Source organism: Rhinatrema bivittatum, chromosome 4 (assembly GCF_901001135.1).
Source record: "Rhinatrema bivittatum chromosome 4, aRhiBiv1.1, whole genome shotgun sequence".
In the NCBI taxonomy this organism is placed as follows: Eukaryota; Metazoa; Chordata; class Amphibia; order Gymnophiona; family Rhinatrematidae; genus Rhinatrema; species Rhinatrema bivittatum.
This window is the reverse complement of record NC_042618.1, coordinates 442,061,475-442,083,474: the sequence shown is the minus strand read 5'-3', so window position 1 is coordinate 442,083,474 and position 22,000 is coordinate 442,061,475. Positions and strand designations below refer to the sequence as shown.

The following is a 22,000-nucleotide window of genomic DNA, read 5'->3' as shown; positions in this document are numbered from 1 at the left end:
CAGTCTAAAGATTCCTCCTTTAGAAATGGTCAAACTGGCAGACTTTAGTTGCTTAAGTAAGCTGCACATGATAATGAAGTGTTGACAATAGTGGAAACTGATTTTGCTAGACCAAAAGTAGTGTTTTTCAATAGCTTAGAAAGCATAGGATCTAGTTGAGATATTCTAAAGTGAAGGAAGCTAATAACTACACCTGTTGCTGTTTGATTAAAAGAAGAAAATGCATAACTCGATAAAGAAAATGGCAAACTTGGGGTAGAAGACAGATTAATCTCAGATAATGGAAAGTTATTACAAATCAACATAAGCTTAAGAGAGAGAAAGGGAAGCAAAACTGAACAGAAAGTTAACAAAAGGGCGAGAAGTAGGTTTGTTAGCAAGCTGAGCAATGTTCTTAGTTGTTTGGGCTGGTTTTCAGCAGTTTTAATTTTAAGTGAAAGTGTTTTCTTTGGGGAAATAAGTTCACACTAGTAGAATTTATTAGCAATGGCCTATTTATTCTTATTTTTGGTTGATTTATGTGTGTGCCAGGTACGCTCTCAATGACGAACTTTTTAGAGTTCTTAACCCAATGTGTGACCAGTGCTGTGAGGAGGGATGAATTATATGCTGAGTTTTGGGGCCACTACATCTGCTTTATTTGCCTGTGTCACCGGTTTACCCTGTTTGCCTCCACCATGGAGCACAAACAGTCAATCAGACCTCCCAACAGGTTTAGTAACCTCCAAGTACCGCACCAGATGCCACTTGACATCCAAGGAATGCAAAATAAAATGCTAACTCATCTCTATTCCTGTCCAGCATGGGCAGAGGCCGATGCAAATGAAACTCCAAAACTACTTTTGGTAAAAAAGAAAGCACAGTCCGAAGCTGTACTGCCCCAGGAGTCATACGCAGAAACAGTTTGTGGCAAGAAAGAGCCTGTAGCTTGGAATCCCAATGTGTGGAACAGACTGTTACTAGAAAACTGTCTTCAAGGTAAGTAGCTTCAAGGAGAGGCTATGTAGCGGTTGAAAAGCAGGACCCGCCAAGAAATCCAGGTCCAGATTAAAGTTCCACAAAGGTACCGGTAGCTGCAAGGGAGGACGAAGATGCTCAACTCCCTTCAAGATCAGGGGCACACACGGATGGGAAGATAAAGGCCCCACCACCGATGCGTCCCCTATAACAAGCGAAAGCTGACACTTGAACCTTTAAGGTGCTAAAGGCTAATTTTTGCAAAAATTCCAAAATTAATGGAATTTCCACCTTGAGAATCTTGCCCCTCACACCAGGCCTCAACAACTCTCCAAACCCTAAAATAAGAGATGTAGAAAACTTTCTGGCTTGAAGAAAAGTGGAAATCACTGCAGCAGAATAACCATGTTTCAATAACTGAGCCCTCAAGGGCCAAACTATAAGACAAAATTAACCTGGATAGTCATGTAGAATGGGTCCCTGCTGCAGCAGATCGTTCCAGGGCGGCAGCCTGAGAGGACAACCCATCAGTAGCAGAGATACTCCGAGATGGCTGTAAGCTGCTCTTGGCAAAAGTCACCTCCAGCCTAACTCTTGCAATAATGAGACAACTTTGCGTGAAGCCAGGTGACTCTTTCATGCTTTTGGCCCGAATAAACCAGTCATCTAGATACAGGTGAACCAGGATTTGTCTTTGCGCAAGAACGCCGCTACCATCACCATGACCTTGAAGATGATCCTGGGCACAGTGGCCAGCCCAAGGGCAGGGCCTGAAACTGATAAAGACGTCCCAAAACGGCAAACCGCAGGAACTGTTGATGTTCCCGGCAAATAGGAATATGCAGATATGCCTCCATCAGATCCAAAGACATAAGAAACTCCCAATTGTACTGCCATTATTACAAAGCTCAGAGTTTCCATACGGAAATGAGACACCCGCAAATGTCAATTGACTCTTTTGAGGTCCAGAATGGGCCAAAAAGATCCCCCTTTCTTGGGTATGACAAAATTAATGAATAGCAGCCCGTATTTTCTTGAGATTTGGGAACAAGATTTACAGCTTTTAAGTCCAACAGCGTTCTTAAGGTAGTTTCCACTGTTACCCTCATCTGTAGGGAGTTGCAGGGAGAGACCATAAAGGTATTTGGAAAAATGCAAAGAAACTCTAGAGCATAGTCTTCTCGTATCACTTCCAGGACCCATTGGTCAGACGTGATCTGGACCCATCTCTGATAAAAGCAAGATAGACGCCCACCTATCTCCTACACCAGTAGGCGAGTCAACACACCTTTACCATGAAGATTGACGTGCTCTGCTCCCAGAGCCCGCATTCTTCTGAGGCTTTCCGATCTAAAAGGACCAAGGTCGTGACCTCTGGTAGTCTATTCTCTTTAGGGATGAAAACAGCTGTAGTCTCTAGTGCAGCCTCTTGCCCCAAAAAGGACGCAATACTGGTTTCTTGTCTTCTGATAAACGAGGAATCTGGGATTCCCCCCCCATCTATTTGCCATTTTCTCCAACTCACTGCTAAATAAAAGAGAACCCTTAAATAAAAGGGAAACTGTGTCTGCCGACCAATTTTGCAGCCACAGCTGACACCTAGTCACTAACATGGAAGTCACCCCTCTGGCAGCAGTGGGAAACAAGGTCACAGCCCACATCAGCCAAGAAGGCGGCACCCGCTCCATCAGTCTCCTGAGAGAGATGCAAACTAGCCCGAGCCACCAGGGAGCAACAAGAGGCAATTTGCAAATTCATCGCCAAGGCCTCAAAGGCCTGCTTAAGAATAGCTTCAATTCTCCTTTCCTGAGCATCCTTTAGAGCTGCCCCTCCTTCCACCGGAATCACGGTCTGCTTTGTCACAGACTAAACACAAAGAGCCTAAATCGATCCTGCACATAAGTGCAAAAGTTTACAAAAGGAATCAGCCAAAACAATTCAAAATAGCCATCACCAATCAAAAAATTAATATTTTTTTTAATATCTCTAAACCGCAACAGCAAGCCTGACAACATGCTTTGTGAAAATCAAAGCCGTCCGGTCATTTCAATCATTTGCGGTAAGATGGAACACGAAGTGCTTCTAAATTTGTGTCAAAATAGCAAAATAATATTTTTTTTAAACAGCCTGTCTGCTCCCATAGATAACTTAAGGACTCGACAGTGGCTGGTGTTTCGCAACAAAAGTTGCTTCATCAGGAGTCATTGTAAAGCTAGAGGTAACACTGTGCCCAGGTGTGGTGCTACAATGTATACGTATCTTTTTTTTCTTTAGGACGCCAAGTCCCCGTGAATTTCAGTCTTCGGGACAGAGGTCTGTCACAGAACACATTGGTGCATCTGCCTTCGGGAAATGCAACTGCTCCCTTGCCGCCAGATCCAAGGGGTACAGACCCGTCAAAGCGCATCCCCCTTTAAATTTTGCTTCTGGAGTGCCTCTAGGAGGGGAAAGAAACATGACGCTTTGTATAGGGTAACCAAAAGAGGATTTAATTTTGCGCACCAATGGAGTCACCGCCAGCCACACCAAGCATCTTCAGAATCCGAGATAAGAGACCCGGCAATTCATCTCTATGAAAGAAATGGAGCAGAGTTCTGTGTGGCTCTAAATCCGGGGGAATTTCCCTCTCTTCCAGAAGATAGAAACCCGAACTGTCATCAGAGTCATCCTCATCCACATCCTCCTGAACATCTTCAGGGACCACTTCACTGCGGTGGTGGCACGTGACGACAGACAACTCGTAACCCTGAGAACGTGACCCCACGTTCGAAGGTATTGGCCTCTCTTTTGAAAGGTCTGGAGTCCCTGGAAAAATTCCAACCAGGAAAAGGAGGATGGGTCCATAACAGGCCCCATAGGCCCCAATCTGACATCTTCTGAACAAACATACCCTGAAGACCTCTCTGTTACAGGGTTAACTGAAGAAGAGGGCACCCTCGTTGTGTCACCCTCAGCTCCAGTGCCCCCTGTCCGAAGGGATGGACCAGCGTCAGCAAAATCAGTCTGAGGCAAATCACGTCGAGCATCCAGGCAGCTCTGACGCAGACTCCCAGAATTCCCTGGCTGTATTGCCCATATATGGGAAGCACATCATAACGCTACGCACTTAAGACTTGTCACTGGCGCCATACTGCCATGATTTTCTTGTGTGCCAAAATAAGTTACAAGCACAGTATGCGCTCAAGCAGGCACTCATGTGGGTGTCACTAAACCACCGAGCGGCAAAGGGCGCATACGAAAGTGCACAAAAACGCAGCCGCAGTCCACCACGTGGCTCAAACTCAAGCCTAAGAGCAGGGCCTAGCCCAAAGGCTGCTCAACCCGCCGAGGTTGCGCTGCCTCCACACCTCACTAAAACTTCCCAGAAGCAAGAGGGAGAAAGGAAAGACACTGATCACTTACGCCGAGGGAAGAAGACCCGGTAAGGAAAGAATAGGGAAAACCTCCTCCCTACTCCTCTTTTTTTTAATGTGAGCTCAGCCCTCCCAGGATGCGAGCACAACCGGGTCTCCGGCTACAAAGGGAGAGGGCGAAAGCCTTCATCACCGAGCCTCCCTCATCCTTCAACCAGTTTTTATTTTTTTTATTTTTAAGACCCTGATTGAAAGGCTGCTAAACTAAAGGTGCTCTACTGAGGAAGAAATCCACTGGTATTACCTCCGGAGTTCAATCAGTGCTATTAAGTTTCTTTCTTAAAAAAAAAAAAATATATATATATTACAAGCAATCCCCAGTAGGGAAATGCAAGTCCACCATCTGCTGGAGACAGAGAATATTGGTGGGCTGTCGGGGAAGGGTTATAGGTCCATGATGTCACTTTTTACTCTGCCTCCATCTACTGGTAAAGGTGCACACAACCCACTTGTGAGGATCAGCCTGCCTGAATGCAGAGAAATACTTGCTAATTAGATAATTACAATGCCAATCCTGTATGCTATAATGTTATATAAATCTTAAATCTCAGATGTATTTCTACCTTCACCCCTCAGAGGATGCATATTAGCGCAGTGGTTCTCAACAGGTGTGTCAGGACATACTGGTGTGTCACGAGGTCCTGTGAGGTATGTCACAAAGCCAGCTTTCTCCTTAGCCTGGGTGGGAGTTGGTTGACTTATCTTATATATTGGGCCTAAAAGAAAGCTCCTCATTTCCTTCTCTTCTTTCTGGCCCAGGAGGGTAGGCCGTTTCCTCTTTCACCCCAATTAGAGTGAGACATTGCCAACTCCTGCTGTTCTGGGCCCCAATGGGACACAAACTTCATCTTTCCCTGCTGAGTCTGGGAGTGATGCTGCTGCTGATCTCTTCACCCTGTGGAGGGCAGGGAAAAGGAGGTTGAAGATACTTGGCAGCAGAAGTGTAAGGGAGAGGGAGTGTGGGGCTGCTGAGAAGGAAGGAATTGGAAACAGGGGACCAGGGTAGCTGGACGAGGGGGTAGAGAGGGACATAAGTATGAGCAGATGATTGAAAAGGAGTAATTGGGAGAAGTGAAGGTTGATGGAGACGGAGGAAGAGTGACAAGGGGTGCAAGAGCCATTATGTGTCAGAAGAAATGCACATTCCCCAAACTATCTTTGTAATTTGCTTAATGCAGGAAGAAATGCATTTCTGTTTCTAGTTCTCCAGTTTTACATGGCATGCAGAATGGGTTTTTGAGGATTCTATTCCCATTTGTCTCTCTATATTTGTAATCTGTGGTCTTTTTATTCTGTAATTGGTGAAGGTTGGAACTGTATGTATCAGTAAGGTATTTTACTAGTATATAGGGATTTGTATGTCTTATTTGCTGCATTTTCTCACTCTCAATAAGACACACACTGCTGCCTTTTCATAGGTAGGGATTTTGCTGTCTGAGCTCTTGGAGTTAATATTGCTATGGTATGGCAGGTTTGCTTCACGTGTTGATGGTATTTTTACAATGCACCTGGTAGTAAGAGAGTTTGTGTTTCTGTTACTGAGAAAGCACCAGAATATATGGCGAGTTGTATGGGGAAATCTCTGCATCCATTGTTTGGGGGCCCGGGGGAGGACCGTGGATGCAGAATATATGTTTACACTTAGCCCCATGATAGCCAAGTGTTCAGCGTGTCATGCGTGTCATGCATGTAAGCATTATCTGACAGGTGTGTCCCAACAGAAAAAAAGGTCGAGAACCACTATATTAGAGGAACACACAGGCCCTCCTATACTTGCGAATTATTGCCTGCCTTCCTCTTTGATCTGGAGAATGGTGGAGATCTTGTCCCCCCCTGACTTGACCCCTTGTTCATCTTCTCAAGTCTCTCTCACCTCAGAGAACTGGGATTTTGTCCTGCACCTGCTACAAGGAAACAAGCAGTGTACTGCCCTACCTGCTTCTGTGAAAAAGGCAAAGGGAGCAGATGCTGAAAGAGGCTTGCTGTGGTGAGCAAAGCCTCAAGAGAAACCTGAACATTTAAAATCCATGACTTGGAACCTGCTTCCTTCAGTTCCTTTTCCATCCCACTCAAACACTAAGAAGATTCAAAAAAAGAACTGTGACCACATTACGGGCAGTACAGAAACAAAAGCATGCTGTTTATTGAAAGTATGAATTTAGAGGGCAATATTTATTTGTAAATTTTTACATACTTTTAAGCAAATGTATTGTATGAAGCAGTTTCCAAATGTACATATATCAGCTAATAAAAATAAAAATACAATACAGTACAATATTGCCTGTGGTGCTTGCAAGTCCTGTGGGTGCCTGCAAGCAGATTCTCAAAAGGAAATTCCCTGCAGAATTTACCTTTGAAAATGCAATGGTGGGCCAGGGTCACAAAGATTTTTTTTACCTGTATTTTATTTTTAAACTATGCTGAATACAAACGTCAAGGAATACTTGAGATTCTTTACCCCATTTATTTTGCAGGTGCAGAGCAGGGAGGGTAAAGCATGTCCCCACCTTGTAGTTTGCACTTCCATTCACATACAGAAGGGGGGGATGTGGAATTTTCTGTGGATTAAACAAGTATACACCTGTCAACCCTCCCCAAAAGTCCTCATTTACTGAGCTACATCAAGCATATTTTCAGAATTCAGACATAATATATTTTGCATGATACGCAATCATAAAAAAAAAATCTACCAATCTGTTTTCCGAATGCATTATCTACTAACCACAGTAGTGGTGTCAGGGATTTAGTCATTAAGAAGAGCTTCATTGCTAATTTGTTCACACTTTCAATCTATTAACATTTAAGTGCAAGCTATTAAAATTACTTCTTTAATTTTTTTCCTTTTGTCCCTCAGCAAAATGGTACAAGCATACGGAAGCATTTCAAACAAGCGATTCTTGGGTGGAAGGAGGGGGAAAGCAAAAATGAACATTTCCAAGGGCTACCGCGATGACAGCAGACATTCTTGCATGTACCAAATATCCTGCAGATATAAACCAATCCTTTATGACTAAGTGTGGTAGATCACAGTGGAAGAAGCATTTGCAGCAAACGTTCTCGATCCAGGCGTCATCTTCCTGTTTCTGCTGTAACCTCATCGCCACAAAGTGTTGCTTCATTTCGTAAACAGATACCATCTCAACCAAACTGTATCCAAAAGACTTCCAAATAATGATCTCATTGGTGGAAAAAGAGGACACCCAAAGATTAAAAAAAAATAAAACAAAACTGGATAAAGCTCTTACAACAAATGTGGGTTTCCTGGGGCTGATTTTCTTCAGCTGTTAGCAGTTTAACTGAACATCCATATTTATTGCTAGTTAATTTTGTGATGTATTAGGCTGACAAGTTTTTCCTGAGAATTGAAGGTAGTTTGAAAGAGATTTCATTACTATCACAGTTGAGAAAGAGTGCCGAAAATGAGTTTGTTTTGTAATCTAGATCAGTGGTTCTCAACCTTTCTTCTATTGGGACACACCTGGTAGATAAAGCTTTACAGACGTGACACACTGAACCCTTGACCATCATGGGGCTAAATGTAAACATATTCTGCATCCACAGGACCCCCCCCCCCCCCCAAAAAAAATGGATGCAGAGCATCAAATGCAACTCGTTATATAAAAAATATATTCTGATTCTGGTGCCATCCCAGTAATTGAAACACAAACTCCCTTACTAGCAGGCGCATTGTAAAATACAAAACCTGAAAAAGAAACCACTCAGCACATGGGTAGCCAACCTTCCATACCATTGCAACACTAACTCCAAGAAGTCAAACAGCAATAGCTCTTCTATGAAAAGACAGCAGTGCAGCACCAATGCATGTCCTATTGAGAATGAGAAAACAAAGATTGATACAAATCCCTACCTACTAGGGAAATACCTCATCTCAGTCACATATACAGATCCGACCTTCACTAAAAACAGAATAAAAGACCACAATTTACAAATGTGGAGACAAAAACTGGAATGGAAACCTGAAAAAGCCACTCTGCATGCAGTGCAAAACTGGAGAGCTAGAAACAGAAATACATAGCCTCCTACACTAAGCAAAATACAAAGATAGAAGAAATGTACATTCCCAAAATTGACATCACTCCTCTTCCATGCCTCCATCATCCTGCACTTTTCCCCAATTACTCCCTTTCAATCATCTGCTCACACTCACATCCCTTCCCAGCATTCCTGACTCCCCACATCCTCTACCCTGTGCTCTCTCTCTCTCCCCTGCATTACATCTCCCTGCCTGCCCAGGTACCCCGATCCTCTGTTTACCATACCTTCCTGCTCAGCAGCCCCCATACTCCCTCTCCATCCCACCTTCATCTTCCCAGCACCCCCAACCTCCTTTCCCCCACCTTCCACAGGGTGAAGAGATCAGCAGCAGCATCACGCCCAGACTCAGCAGGGGAAGATAAAGTTAGCTTGTCTCTCATTAGGCCCAGCAGGAGCTGGCAATGTCTGGGTGAAGAAGGAAACAGCCTCCCACTGGACCAGAAAGAAGAGAAGGAAGTGAGAGCAGCCTCCCATCAGGTCCAATGTAAGAGAAGTCAACCAACTCGCACCCGGGCTGATAAGGAGGCAGCCATCTGCTGGCCCTGCGACACACCTCCCAGAACATCGCAACACACCAGTGTGTCCCAACAAACCTGATGAGAACCAATGATCTAGATAATGCCAACTGCTGAAGACTTCTAAATTTCAGATAATAAAAATTACCATTTACTACAGTGTTGACAGTTCTTATTTTCAACTGCAAAATATCAGTCTTGTTCAGATATTTGGGTTGTAGTGGCCTGTAGGTTGATCTCTAACACAGGCATATTTGTAATAATTGTTCGGTTACTTAATGCCTTAGTTTTACATTAAAAAATAAAAATATTGTGCTAAGCTGTACATAATTCATTCTGTGTCTTGAAAACAGTAAAGTTTAAATACCCCAAAATAAGCATTGTGTATGTTTCAAATTTTCCCTAAAATTCTTTCCCCAAAGAAATTGTCTGTTGCTTCAATATTATGGAAAATTTTACATCTCTACCTTTGCACATATAGATAAACCTGTTATTTAAACCCAATGCATGTGCATGTAAAGGAAGCCATGTAATTTAATTATAGCCTGCCTTTCTAAAGCAAAAAGAGAAAATTAACTGCATAGCAATAAAGTACAGCAAAACAAAATAAATGCAAAACCACTTATAAAATACAAAAAAATAAGGCAAAACAGTAAAAACCAAATTAGCCTAACAGCATAAAAATATCAGGCCTAATGTACTTACATAACACTACCCGCAATGGAATCAAAACAGACAATACAGACAGACCAGAAAAGGCAATACAATAAACAGCAAAATCAATTTAATACTAAGATAGTGTGCCTATTTCTTGGCTCTGTTTTGCTTTCTGCCATCTTATTCTAGCTCTGCTTTCATTCTTTTCCTAGCATAATTTTGTATTTTCACTTTTTTTTTTTTAATTCAAGCCTATTATGGTTATACCCTAATTTTTCAAACTCTGGGAATGAGTCCACTCCTAGCTGTTCATGTTGTATTTGTCTTTTGAATGTTTCAGAGCGATAGTTACAAGGACTGATGATGCTTTGCACATCACGATTTACTTTGATTTCACCAGGAACTGAAGATTAACTCAAAAACATCACCATTCTCTTCCCCCTCAAATATGAAATAAAAGCCAATAAAATAAAATTAACTAAATCCTTAAGATTTCTGTTACCTTTATTATTTTTTGCTTGTGGTGCTGCTTCATGGATAACTTGAAATGCCTAATCAACACAGTGAAAACATGTCTAGTGCAGACATCAGTAGACAATGGGATTACCAAAACCCTAGCAGCTATTCAAATTCCCACTATACTTTTGCAATTACAAAATACTTCACACATTATACAGGGAGACGTTTGCTACTTGGTATGCTAGGCTGACATCTGGCTCAGTCTATTTAACATGAGCATATCAGGGATTAATTACCGTATTTTTCGCTCCATAAGACGCACCTGACCATAAGACGCACCTAGGATTCAGAGGGGGAAAATTAAAAAAAAAAAAAATTGTGCTAAACCGGCTCTGCGTCTGGGCGTCTTATGGAGCAAATTAGGGGAGTGCATAGTTTGTTTTTTTCTCCCCATTTTGTTTTCGGGTCTGGGGAGGGCCATTTCGGTCCACTCCCCAGATCAGAAAATTTTTCTTTCTGTGGGAACCCCCAAAACCCCCCCCCCCCATCCCTTTAAATTAACAACCTCCACCCCCCTGACCCCCCCAAGACCTGCCGAATTAATTTCCTGCAACCCCCCACCCTCCTGACCCCCCCAAGACCTGCCGAATTAATTTCCTGCAACCCCCCACCCTCCTGACCCCCCCAAGACCTGCCAAACGTCCCTGGTGGTCCAGCGGGGGTCCAGGAGCGGTCCGGGAACGATCTCCTGGGCGTGAGCCGTCGGCTGCCAGTAAACAAAATGGCGCCGACGGCCCTATGCCCTCACTATGTCACTGAGACCGACCGCTGCTATTGGTCGGTCTCAGTGACATAGTGAGGGCATAGGGCCGTCGGCGCCATTTTGTTTACTGGCAGCCGACGGCCCTATGCCCTCACTATGTCACTGAGACCGATCGCTGCTATTGGTCGGTCTCAGTGACATAGTGAGGGCATAGGGCCGTCGGCGCCATTTTGTTTACTGGCAGCCGACGGCCCTATGCCCTCACTATGTCACTGAGACCGATCGCTGCTATTGGTCGGTCTCAGTGACATAGTGAGGGCATAGGGCCGTCGGCTGCCAGTAAACAAAATGGCGCCGACGGCCCTATGCCCTCACTATGTCACTGAGACCGACCAATAGCAGCGGTCGGTCTCAGTGACATAGTGAGGGCATAGGGCCGTCGGCGCCATTTTGTTTACTGGCAGCCGACGGCTCACGCCCAGGAGATCGTTCCCGGACCGCTCCTGGACCCCCGCTGGACCACCAGGGACGTTTGGCAGGTCTTGGGGGGGTCAGGAGGGTGGGGGGTTGCAGGAAATTAATTCGGCAGGTCTTGGGGGGGGGGGGGTTGTAGGAAATTAAGTCGGCAGGTCTTGGGGGAGTCGGGGGGGGGGTGTTTGTTAGATTTTTGTTTGGTTTTTTTTTTATATTCGCTCCATAAGACGCACATACATTTTCCCCCCACCTTTGGGGGAAAAAAAGTGCGTCTTATGGAGCGAAAAATACGGTAGCTCAGTTCTCATATGATTATTTTGTTTTTGCCAAACCTATTTACCCACAGCTAGCAGGGCTCATTTGAAGTCACAGCAGAAGGCCAAAAATCTTAACCAACTTACCAAAATGCCAAATTTCTCTACAGAAAGGCAGACACTATGCAAGAGATTGAAATATGTAGCACAATCTACACACAATGTTATGTTAAATTTATATTTCTAGACCACCTTCCTTGTACCAAAATACAACCCAAAGTGGCTAACAAAACAAAAAAATAGTACAATATTAACATACATCTATTAAATGCGTCATTACTCCGATCACCTCAATCTGCCACAGCACCTTAGACTGGAAGGCAGTACAGGGAAAAGACTATGCTGCAAGCCTTTTTTTTTTTTTTAATTAACTTTACTGCCTCCCCGTTGCTCTCCCAGAAAAGAGGGAGTATGTGCTGTCAGTAGCTCTTGCTGCCAGACCCTCTGTTAGAACAAGTCATCTAGTACTACCCGGTGCTTGATCCATCAGTTCAGGAACACAGACCAATTGAATCACTTCCCGAGGAGGAAGGGAGAATCAGTCCCACAGGATCACCACCCAGTGTACCCCTATGATCCTGGGCCCAAAGCCTTTTCAGGAGCAGCCTATCCATAACTGCAGTACCAGTCCACATCTGCACCATCTGCTGGAGACAAAGAAATACTAAAGTGAAGGGGGGTGAAGTTCTGTCTCCATCTGCTGGCAGAGGTGGGGTCATAAACCACTTGCCTGAACTGGACTGGCATGGATAGAAGAAACTAATACATTGGTAAAACTAATATAAAATAGTTAATGTATGAAATACATCAAACTGGAATGCAAGAAAACTTTCCTTAAAGTACTGCTTCTACTACGTAGTAAAGCTGAAGTAATACACTGTATGTATGAATCTCTCAGTTCTTGAGAAAACAGATCTCAAAAAAGATCCAAGTTTAGTATTGTTTCTTTCAATTACCACCACAGCAAGGCTCTGCAAACTTCACTATTACACTCAAACCAAAACCAGCCCACTTTGAGGATAACAGGATCCTATTTAAATGCACAGTTTATATTAATCTATATACGGGGGACCTTTGTTTTCAGTTATTTTATTTTCCCTCAGAATTTAAGTATTTATTACAAAACCAAAAATATTCACCTGGAAAAATTAATCATTTTTTCCACCGATTTCTCCCATTTTTGTTATAATAAAAACTGATAAAATGTCCGGGAAAAAATAAAATAAAAACTGAAAATGATCCCTGCCTATATATCAGTAAAATCTAGTAGAATTCAGCCAATATAAACTATACTCCTGGAAAGGAAGAACAAACTAAAAAGCATTAGAATGTGTGCCATACAGTAAAAGATTAAATACCAGCTGATATAAAAGGTTACTTTCACATCTTGCCCCAAAGGAACCTGCAAAACTGTTCACAACTTTCTCTGCTCTCTAGTTGGGGGGGGGGGGGTCCCCAATATTTCCTCTTTTCTCCTTCTTCCAGTTCATTTTCTCCCTGTTTTCATAGATCCTCCCTCTAGTCTGCTCACTGTAGCAAGGGTTCCTAGTCTGGGAGCCATGCACCATGGCTCATTCCAGAACCCTGCATCACGGGCTCTAAATCCAGTCATCAGTGTCACCTGTTAGCAACATACTTCTTCCCCTCCCCTCCCCCCCGGCTATGAATGCTAATCTCCGCAGCAGCTCCAGGCCTGGCCAACCCAGGAAGCGGAAAACCCTTAGCCTATAACATGGAAGTGCGCAGTATTTGCCACAGCTATGTACCTGGAGGAAAGCTGTATCAAATGGAAATGGTTTCAAGCCACTGATTCATAATGCTTTAATGACACAAACAAACTGGAACAAATCAGGTTTCCTAAATGTATTCGCTACTGGTTCCCCAGAAAATGCTCATACCATATGGAAATGTACTTCTTGTCCTGACCTGGTGATCCCGAGCTCCAGCAATAGAATGAAAGGGTGAGGAAACCTTTATGGGGATCCCTTCGCACACTCAGAAAGAATGCCTTTCACAGTATCCTATTCTGGGGCTTCTTTCTTTTCTGCTCTGTCTCCTTTAAGGTTTATTATTAGAAAGTTTACAGAAGTCTGTTTTAAATAAGGGCTTTAAAACATTTTAGATCCCAGCAAGCTTCTCACTTGAATTTTGTAATATCACACTATCACCAGTTTTCCCTGCTACTCATATGAAAATAATCAAAGATATAACAATATAAACACACTTATTTGATATCAATTTTGTTTTAAATGTTGGAAAATACCTAAAGAGATTTTTCATGTATTTAACCTGAAGAGAAACTGTGAGCAGAAGGGAATCCTGGGGACAGTGTGATATAGAGGAGCTGACTGCTGTCAAACCATGCTAAAATCTAAACTTCATAAAAGAAAACCTTAAAGGAGAGAGGAATTCTCTCTAAAATGGGGTACTTTGGAAAACTGCCTTTCTAAATGTACAAAGGATTATAATTGCTTTACTTCTACATCATTGCAGGTAAGTTCTACATTTCTCACCAAGAACCTTATTCGAAAAGGACTTTTCCTCATTCTGTGAAAAAAAATCTCTAATTATATAAGGGCCAAAGTGTATTCCAAAGCTCTTTATAGCTTCATGCCATTAGCTGAAAATTTTCTACACCTTGCAGGCACTCATTTTGCAAGAAATCAAATATTCAAAGGAACAGATTTTCTAACAGTCTCACCTCAAATCTATAAAAATATATCTAAAATAATTATCACTGACAAACATACCTGACTGAGCAGCTGTCCTTGAAAGATAGTATTGACCACATTCAGAACCTGCTTGATCAGTTTCCTTTGAGAACTAGGGATAAGAGCTGGGTATCTGGTCCCAATTGTCTCCAACTCCTGCTGCACTTTATCCAAAAGTTCACACAGGAATTCCTGAGCATCTTGCTGGCCGTAACCTCTGAAGGCAGGGATCAGCCGCCACACTGAATGAAGCATAGCAAAAGGAGACACCAGTGCCCACTTACCAGACCACATAACTTGAAACAGGGTGTGTAATTCATGACAAAGGGAAATGTGCTTTGAACTTGGTTCCTTTGGCTGGATAAGCTCCATGCTTCTGCTTTGTGATGCTCCACCACTAAGTCCTGATGACAAACTAGACCGCCTGGATGACAGTGATCCTTTTACCTTCTTGTTTTTCCCTTTTATATTTAACACTTCAGTAACGGGAGAAAGTTTACCAGACCTCGTTTTCCCACTGACTGCACTAGCCAACAGTTCCTGAGTTTGGTTGAGATCAAGCTGCAGGAAACATTCCCGGAACACATGCAAATGATTTAAAATTTGCAGAATAGAGTTCATGTAGCATGTATTGCCCAAGTTTCGCAAACCTGTTACACCAGGAGTCACAGTGGGCCTTCTTTTAACTGGAGAGTCACTGATTTTCTTCAGTCTAACTTCATCTGAGGTAGCTGCTATTGCTTTTGGTTTTGTAGGAGATGCTGTTTTATGTGGTGCTTTCTGAAGATCTAATGCCGCTTTTGGGGGCTCCGTGTACGTTCGCTGTTGCAAACGTAAGCTTTTCTTTGGGGGTATACTGTCCAACTCTGCTTTCAACTGGCGTTTAAGCTCTTGTCGTCTTTTCCTAGCTTCCTCACGTTTTACTTCTGCCTCTATTTTAGCTCTTTCTTCCTCCAACTTCCGTTTCCCACTGGAGGTTAGCGCAAACCAAGAATGAAACACTTTGCCCATTAATGTATGTCGCCGGTGCCAAAGAGCAGTGAACATGCGGTCTTCATTTTGTAGTAGGGCTTGGGCACCCCCGTGTGAAGGGTAGAGATCATCAGAAATGCCCATAGATCGCAAAGTCCTACCACTCCGCGTCGTGCAGTCATAGTTCTGACTTTTAATTGCACTCAACGTACTTCTCAAGAGTTTAAGGTCACCCGTTGCATTGTCATTAAGAACATAATCATCACAAATATAGCAAAACACATATAATTCATTCACCTCTAATGCTACAGGATGTTCACTCTCCTTAAAGTGTTTGAGAGCATGCTCTTCGATATATCGACCACATGCCACATGAGAACAGCTAAGGCATGCCCACACAGACTCTGTGGTATTGCAGTCTACACAATGCCACTTCTGTGGGTTCAGAATTGAGTGGTCCTGGGCGAGCCGTAATCGCCCAACGTGTTTACACTTATCCATTTTTAATCTTTGTGTGGTCAACTGCAATACATTGCATGCTCTGTCCAAAATACTGTCCTATAAACAAAACAGAAAAGAATTTATATTCAGCAAGTATCAGTAGTAGAGCCTATAGACAAAGCTTTTAGAATAATTTTGTTATGCATGAGGTAAATCTGCAAGCATTTCCTCTATGGAGAAGTCAAAACAAGTGCATTAAATACTGAACATTGTATTCAATTATTAGTCTGAAAGTAATACGGTACCATAATTAATTGCTACTCATCTTCCACAACACCAAGCATATAAATAATTTACAAAATTAGAAATAAACACTTGATACCAGTGGTTTGTTAAACTTAAGATCTAATTCTAGACTCATTTCATAAGGTAATCATCCACATTGAAGAGGGTTTTTACTCCAAGAGACCTGGATTCTAAGAGTCTCTCGGGCCGATACAGTAAAGTGCGCTCTGTTAGCCTGGGTTTGGATGCGCGTTTGACGCACTAGCTTTACCCCTTATACAGTAAGGGATAATAGCACGTCGAAAACGCGCAGCCAACCCCCCCCCCCCCAAAACTAATAGCGCCTGCAAAATGCAAATGCATGTTGATTGGCCTATTAGACATCCCCCCGCAAAATTGCAGCGAAGCCGCACATTTTACTTTCAAAAATTAACGACTGCCAAAAGGCAGGCACTAATTTCGGCTTTTCTGTACACCCTCCGACTTAATATCATAACGATATTAAGTCGGAGGCCCCAAAAATAAAAAAAAATTTTAAATTTAAAAAAAAAATGTAAAATGCTCCTACGAGTCGGAAGACAGACGCTCAATTATGCTGGCATCCATTTTACGAACCCGTGGCTGTCAGCAGGCTCGAGAACCAACGCTGGAAAAATTGAGCGTCGGCTGTCAAACCCGCTGACAGCCACCACTTCTATCAAAAAGGAGGCGCTAGGGACGAGCCAGTGGCCCTAGCGCATTGGGAAAGCGGGTGCTCGCCTCAGAGTGCCGGCTCTCCCGCGGGTTTTACTGTATCGGCCCATCTGTTAGCAAAAGGCCTATCATTACAGTACATCTACAGATCAAACAAACATTTTGGGCACTTGCATAATACAATACGTAACTGACTGGCAACCACTAACAAAAATTCTGTTTTATAGGAAATGCATGACATTTTAATATATTAGAAAAAGCAGCAATAAAAATCAGTTTTGCATGCCTCATAAATTAACAGTTTAAAACCCAGGTCCTGCTCATGATGTAATCAGAGTGGTTTATACTATGCTGCTTTATGCCAATAAACCTTGCATTTCAGCAACATGCAACCTTCATCCCACCCATATACTCACACACCCAATCTTGAAAATGCTAACAATTAAATTTGTCTAAATTAGCTCATATTTTGAGTTGATTCTTACTGATCTATCACTGTTTCATAATTATTGCTTTTTTATTATGGGGTTAATTTGTAGTTCTATTTTGTTTGACTTAATAAGGTTCATATCTTATATTTTTTCACTTTTTGGAAATGGCGTTGATGTTTTCATTATGATAGCACCACAGAGCGGAAGTTACAACTCTAAATATTTGATGGACAGATTGGATTAACCATTTTGATCTTTACCTGTCATTTGCTATGTTGCAGTTTTAAAAATACCCTCCTTATATCTGTTTTTTCATTTGATCATGCCATATTCACATTTTGCATTTATCAATGGGATTTCTGGACAAAAGCCACAGCAGTCTCCAGGTTACCAAGATTAAGCAGGAGGAGTTTAAAAAATGCTGAACACGAAATTAGTCACAACAAACAGAAGGGACAGATCTTACAGGCTGCTGCAATATCATGTGCTCAGGCTGGCGCACAGGTTAGATGCGCGTCCCTAACCCGATGCCATTCAGGATCAGCACGTCCAAAACTCACATTCAAACCAGCGTGTAGCTAATAGTGCTCATCACATGTAAATGCCATGTAGATGAGGCTATTAGCTACGTACCACCTCCAATGTAAAAAAATAACTGTGCGCCCAACGCACACATTTTAACCCTCAAAAATTAATGCCAGCCCCAGAGCTGGCGTTGTCTTGAGGCACACCAAAACCTGAACGGAAAAACAGAAAATACCACTTTTCTGTGGTTCCTCTGACTTATCATCCCAAATTACACTGGAGGAACCACAGAAAGCAACACCATGGGGAGAAAAAAAGTCTGATGGCAGTCATATTAGGAAAACAGACACTCAATTTTGCCAGTGTCTGTATTTCTAACCCATGCACATCTATGTGTTAGGAAAACGGAAGCTTGTAAATTGAAAGTTCGTCTTCCTATCTCAGGCACAGCCTCTTCTCCTGGGCGCCCAATGCCATGAATGCACAATTTATCCCTAGTGCATCCTTTTTAGCGTGGCGGCTCATTTACCTATTGCATCAAACACCCAAAAGATGTGAATGTGCACCCAGTTTGGACGTGCATGCTTTATTGCATCAACCTGTTTTAACTTTACCTAAAATACTACTAAATTGCTTCTACAGCTGAAATCACAAAAGGTATAAAAAATATAGTCTGAATTGTACAATTATTGTACATCGCCTTGATTTTCAAATTAGAAAGGCAATTAAGTAAATAAACTCTACTGTAATAAAAACGGTCTTCAATTTTTAAGAAACAATATTTGATAAATCAAGTCCTATTAGCAAAGTCTCGTTTTTGGAGACAATCCGTTTCCTCCAGTAACTCTCCCGCTAAAGGTAGCACAATCTCTGCAACAGTTGCTTTTTCGTAAATCACTGGCAACTGCCGGCAGCCACACTAGAAAGCTGCAGCCGGACAGAATATCCCTAAGAAAAGTTTTGAACTCACGGAGTAAACTCCGGAGCATCAAAGTTCCTAAAACCACCCACCTCCTCGGCAATGGTTGATGGACTCCGCGGGAGGTCAAGTCGGGCATGAGGTCAGCCCCCAACCCCACCAGCGAGGAGAAAGGAGAGGCCGGGTGAAGAAAGCGCGCCAGCCAGCGCACCCCATGCCTGGAAAACGGCGAAGCCGCCAGCTTATTTCCACTACAGCCCAAGAACTGCTGCTCGAAACCGAGGACCGGCCCCTGTGCCCAGCGGACCCGCTCCTCCACCACAACTTGTTCCTCTCCTCAACTCCCAACTTTGCACCCCAGTGACCGGAGCCTCGCGGAGGAAGCGCAAGCATTACCCGAGAATAAACGTCGCTCGGAAGCAAGCGAGGAGCCCTCTTGTCCGGGGACGGTGCTCCGCACCGCGGGCCACCAACACAGAGAGAACCCGGCCGGGAATCACCGAGGGTCGCAGATCCCGCCGAGCGCAACAAAATGCGCAGCGCGGCCGCTAACGCTCCAGCGCCATCTTTGGAGAAAGGGGCGGCGCCATGGAACCATAGCCAATACGCTCCCTTCCACCTGTCGACGTAGACCATAGCAAAACCGGCGTGTATCTGAGAGAGGCTTGGCACGCAAACCCTCGCGCTCTAGATTGTAGGACCGTGAAGATTTTTTTTTTAAACAATGCTTTATTTAAACAACGTGTACGGTAAGATGACAATGTCCTTCACAACAACTACTACTATTTAATATTTCTGTAGCGCTACTCGAGTAAAATAGTCACCTGCCCCATAAAATAAATCCAGGATTAAAGTTAATTCATCAGAAAAATAATTCGAAGCTTTCACCATACCTGAACTCAATGACTTGTAATTCCAGCCTTCTTTAAATCACTTGGGAAATCCCAAGAAATAAAACTAATATAAAAAAATTGATTTTAGACGAATTGCCTAGAGATAAACAAAACGAACAAAATAGCCAGAGATAATGGAGGAGAGTTGGTTCTACGTTACAATGTGCAATATGTGTTCAAAACGTATGGCTTTTAACAGAATGTCTTCATGTTAATATGATGATGTAGTTCTGGTTGCTTTGGGAAAAAATTATAAATGACATTTTAAAAATTCTGAAAGATCTGATGGATTTTCTAGGCCTTTATGTTATAAGTACATTAAGATTTGCCATACTGGGTCAGACGAAAGGTCTATGAAGCCCAGAATCCTGTTTCCAACAGTGGCCAATCCAGGTCACAAGTACCTAAACATTAAATAAATCCCGTTCTGGCTCTTCCCTAAGTCTACTTGGTTAATATTTTTTTTATATCACATCGGTTTACATTCAGGTACTGTGAGTATTTCTCTATCCCCAGAGAGCTTATAATCTAAATTCATACCTGAGGCAATAGAGAGTAAAGTGACTTGCCCACAGTTACAAGAAGCAATAGTAGGACTCAAACCCTGGTCTCTTGGTTTATAGCCCACAGCTCTAACCACTAAGATATTCCTCTGCTCCAAATTTATTTATTTATTTATTTATTTATAGATTCTTTTATACCGCGGTACGTATAGACATACATCACCTCGGTTTACAGTGAAACAATAAATTAGCAACAGGCTTTACATGTAACAGTTTAAAAAACAGTAAAACATTTGACAGCAACAGGCTTTACAGAAACAAGGGTTTTAAAGATAATATGCATACATCATTAAAATATCAAACAATAAAATATAAATAACCATGTATTCGCAGGAGCAAATTATCATGTATTCGCAGGAGCAAATAACATGATACTCAAATCTTTAATTGCTGGACTAGTGTGACGTGTCTTAAAACATTCAGGTTTTGGAGATACTTCATCAAACTTTAATTTAATTACAGATGTAAAATTTCCCAACTAGAATTAAATAACATAGTATAAATGATTTTTTTAGTCAACAATTTGTCACAACAATTAGCTATATTAATACTTCAGAGGGCCTTATTGAATATGATAGATTATTTTTCTCAGACATGCATAGCTACAGCACTAAATACCACCAAAATAAAACTGGAAACCTTATTTTGGAGAAAAGGGAATCTGTGGGTTTGATGCTGGAATTGCAATTTAGGCTCTTATGGGCCGATACAGTAAAGTTTGCGGGAGAGCGGGCGAGCACCCGCTCTCCCGGCGTGCGCACAGGCCAGTGTCCTGTGCGCGCGATACAGTAAAACAAAATATTTAAATTAGGGCCGCGGTAAAAAGAGGTGCTAGGGACACTAGCGTCCCTAGCTCCTCTTTTTGGATAGGAGCAGCGGCTGTCAGCGGGTTTGACAGCCGACGCTCAATTTTGCCGGTGTCGGTTCTCGAGCCCGCTGACTGCCACGGGTTCGGAAACCGGACGCCGGCAAAATTGAGCGTCCGGTTTTCAAGCCGCAGGCTGATTTAAAAATTTTTTTTTTTATTTTTAACTTTTTTTTAACTTTTGGGACCTCCGACTTAATATCGCCATGATATTAAGTCAGAGGGTGACAGAAAAGCTGTTTTCTGTGCACTTCCCCGGTGCCGGCAGAAATTAGCGCCTACCTTTGGGTAGGCGCTAATTTCTTAAAGTAAAATGTGCGCCTTGGCTACACATTTTACTTACTGTATCGCGCGGGAATGACTATTAGGGACATCAACATGCGTTTGCATGTTGCGGGCGCTATTAGTCTCGGGGGGTGGACGCATGTTTTCAATGTGCTATTCTGACGGGCCGATACAGTACAGAGCGCACTGTTAACCCACATTTGGACGCGCGTTTTTGACGCGCTAGCTTTACCCCTTATTCAGTAAGGAGTAATAGCGCGCCAAAAATGCGCGTCCAACCCCCCCGAAACTAATAGCGCCCGCAACATGCAAATGCATGGTGATGGCCCTATTAGTTATGCCAGCGCAATTCAGAAAGTAAAATGTGCAGCCAAGTCGCACATTTTACTTTCAGAAATTAGCGCCTACTCAAAGGTAGGCGTTAATTTCTCTCGGCATCGGAAAACTGCTTTTCTGTACACCCTCCGACTTAATATCATGGCGATATTAAGTCGGAGGTCCCAAAAGTTACAAATAGTTAAAAATGTAAAAAAAAAAAATTTTAAATGGGCCCGCGGCTCCCGGGTTGAAAACCGGACGCTCAATTTTGCGGGCGTCTGGTTTCCGAACCCATGGATGTCAGCGGGTTTGAGAACCGACGCTGGCAAAATTGAGCGTCGGCTGTCAAACCCGCTGACAGCCGTCGCTCCTATCCAAAAAGAGGTGCTAGGGACGCTAGTGTCCCTAGCACTTCTTTTTACCGTGGGCCCTAATTTAAATAAATTAATTTACTGAATCGCGCGCACAGCAGAGTGGCCTGTGAGCGTGCC

At 42.9% G+C, this 22,000-nt stretch overlaps 1 protein-coding gene across 7 annotated transcripts in view; it reads right to left on the bottom strand.

Annotated features, from left to right (window-relative positions):
* USP44 (ubiquitin specific peptidase 44) overlaps window positions 1-19,270 on the bottom strand; it is an 83,370-nt gene extending 64,100 nt beyond the window's left edge. For 3 of the 7 annotated variants that reach the window (XM_029601584.1, XM_029601581.1, XM_029601583.1), the window contains exons 1-2: window positions 18,982-19,268; window positions 14,359-15,849 (exon numbers count right to left, since the gene is read on the bottom strand). In XM_029601584.1, coding sequence (XP_029457444.1) covers window positions 14,359-15,849; window positions 18,982-19,221 — 1,731 coding nt within the window. In that variant the 5' untranslated portion in view covers window positions 19,222-19,268. Of the gene's footprint in view, window positions 1-6,934; window positions 7,547-14,358; window positions 15,850-18,677; window positions 18,949-18,981 lie in introns of those variants that run through there. The other 4 variants (XM_029601588.1, XM_029601587.1, XM_029601582.1 and 1 more) reach the window with 4 other exon arrangements.
* Between the last annotated feature and the right edge of the window lie 2,730 nt (window positions 19,271-22,000).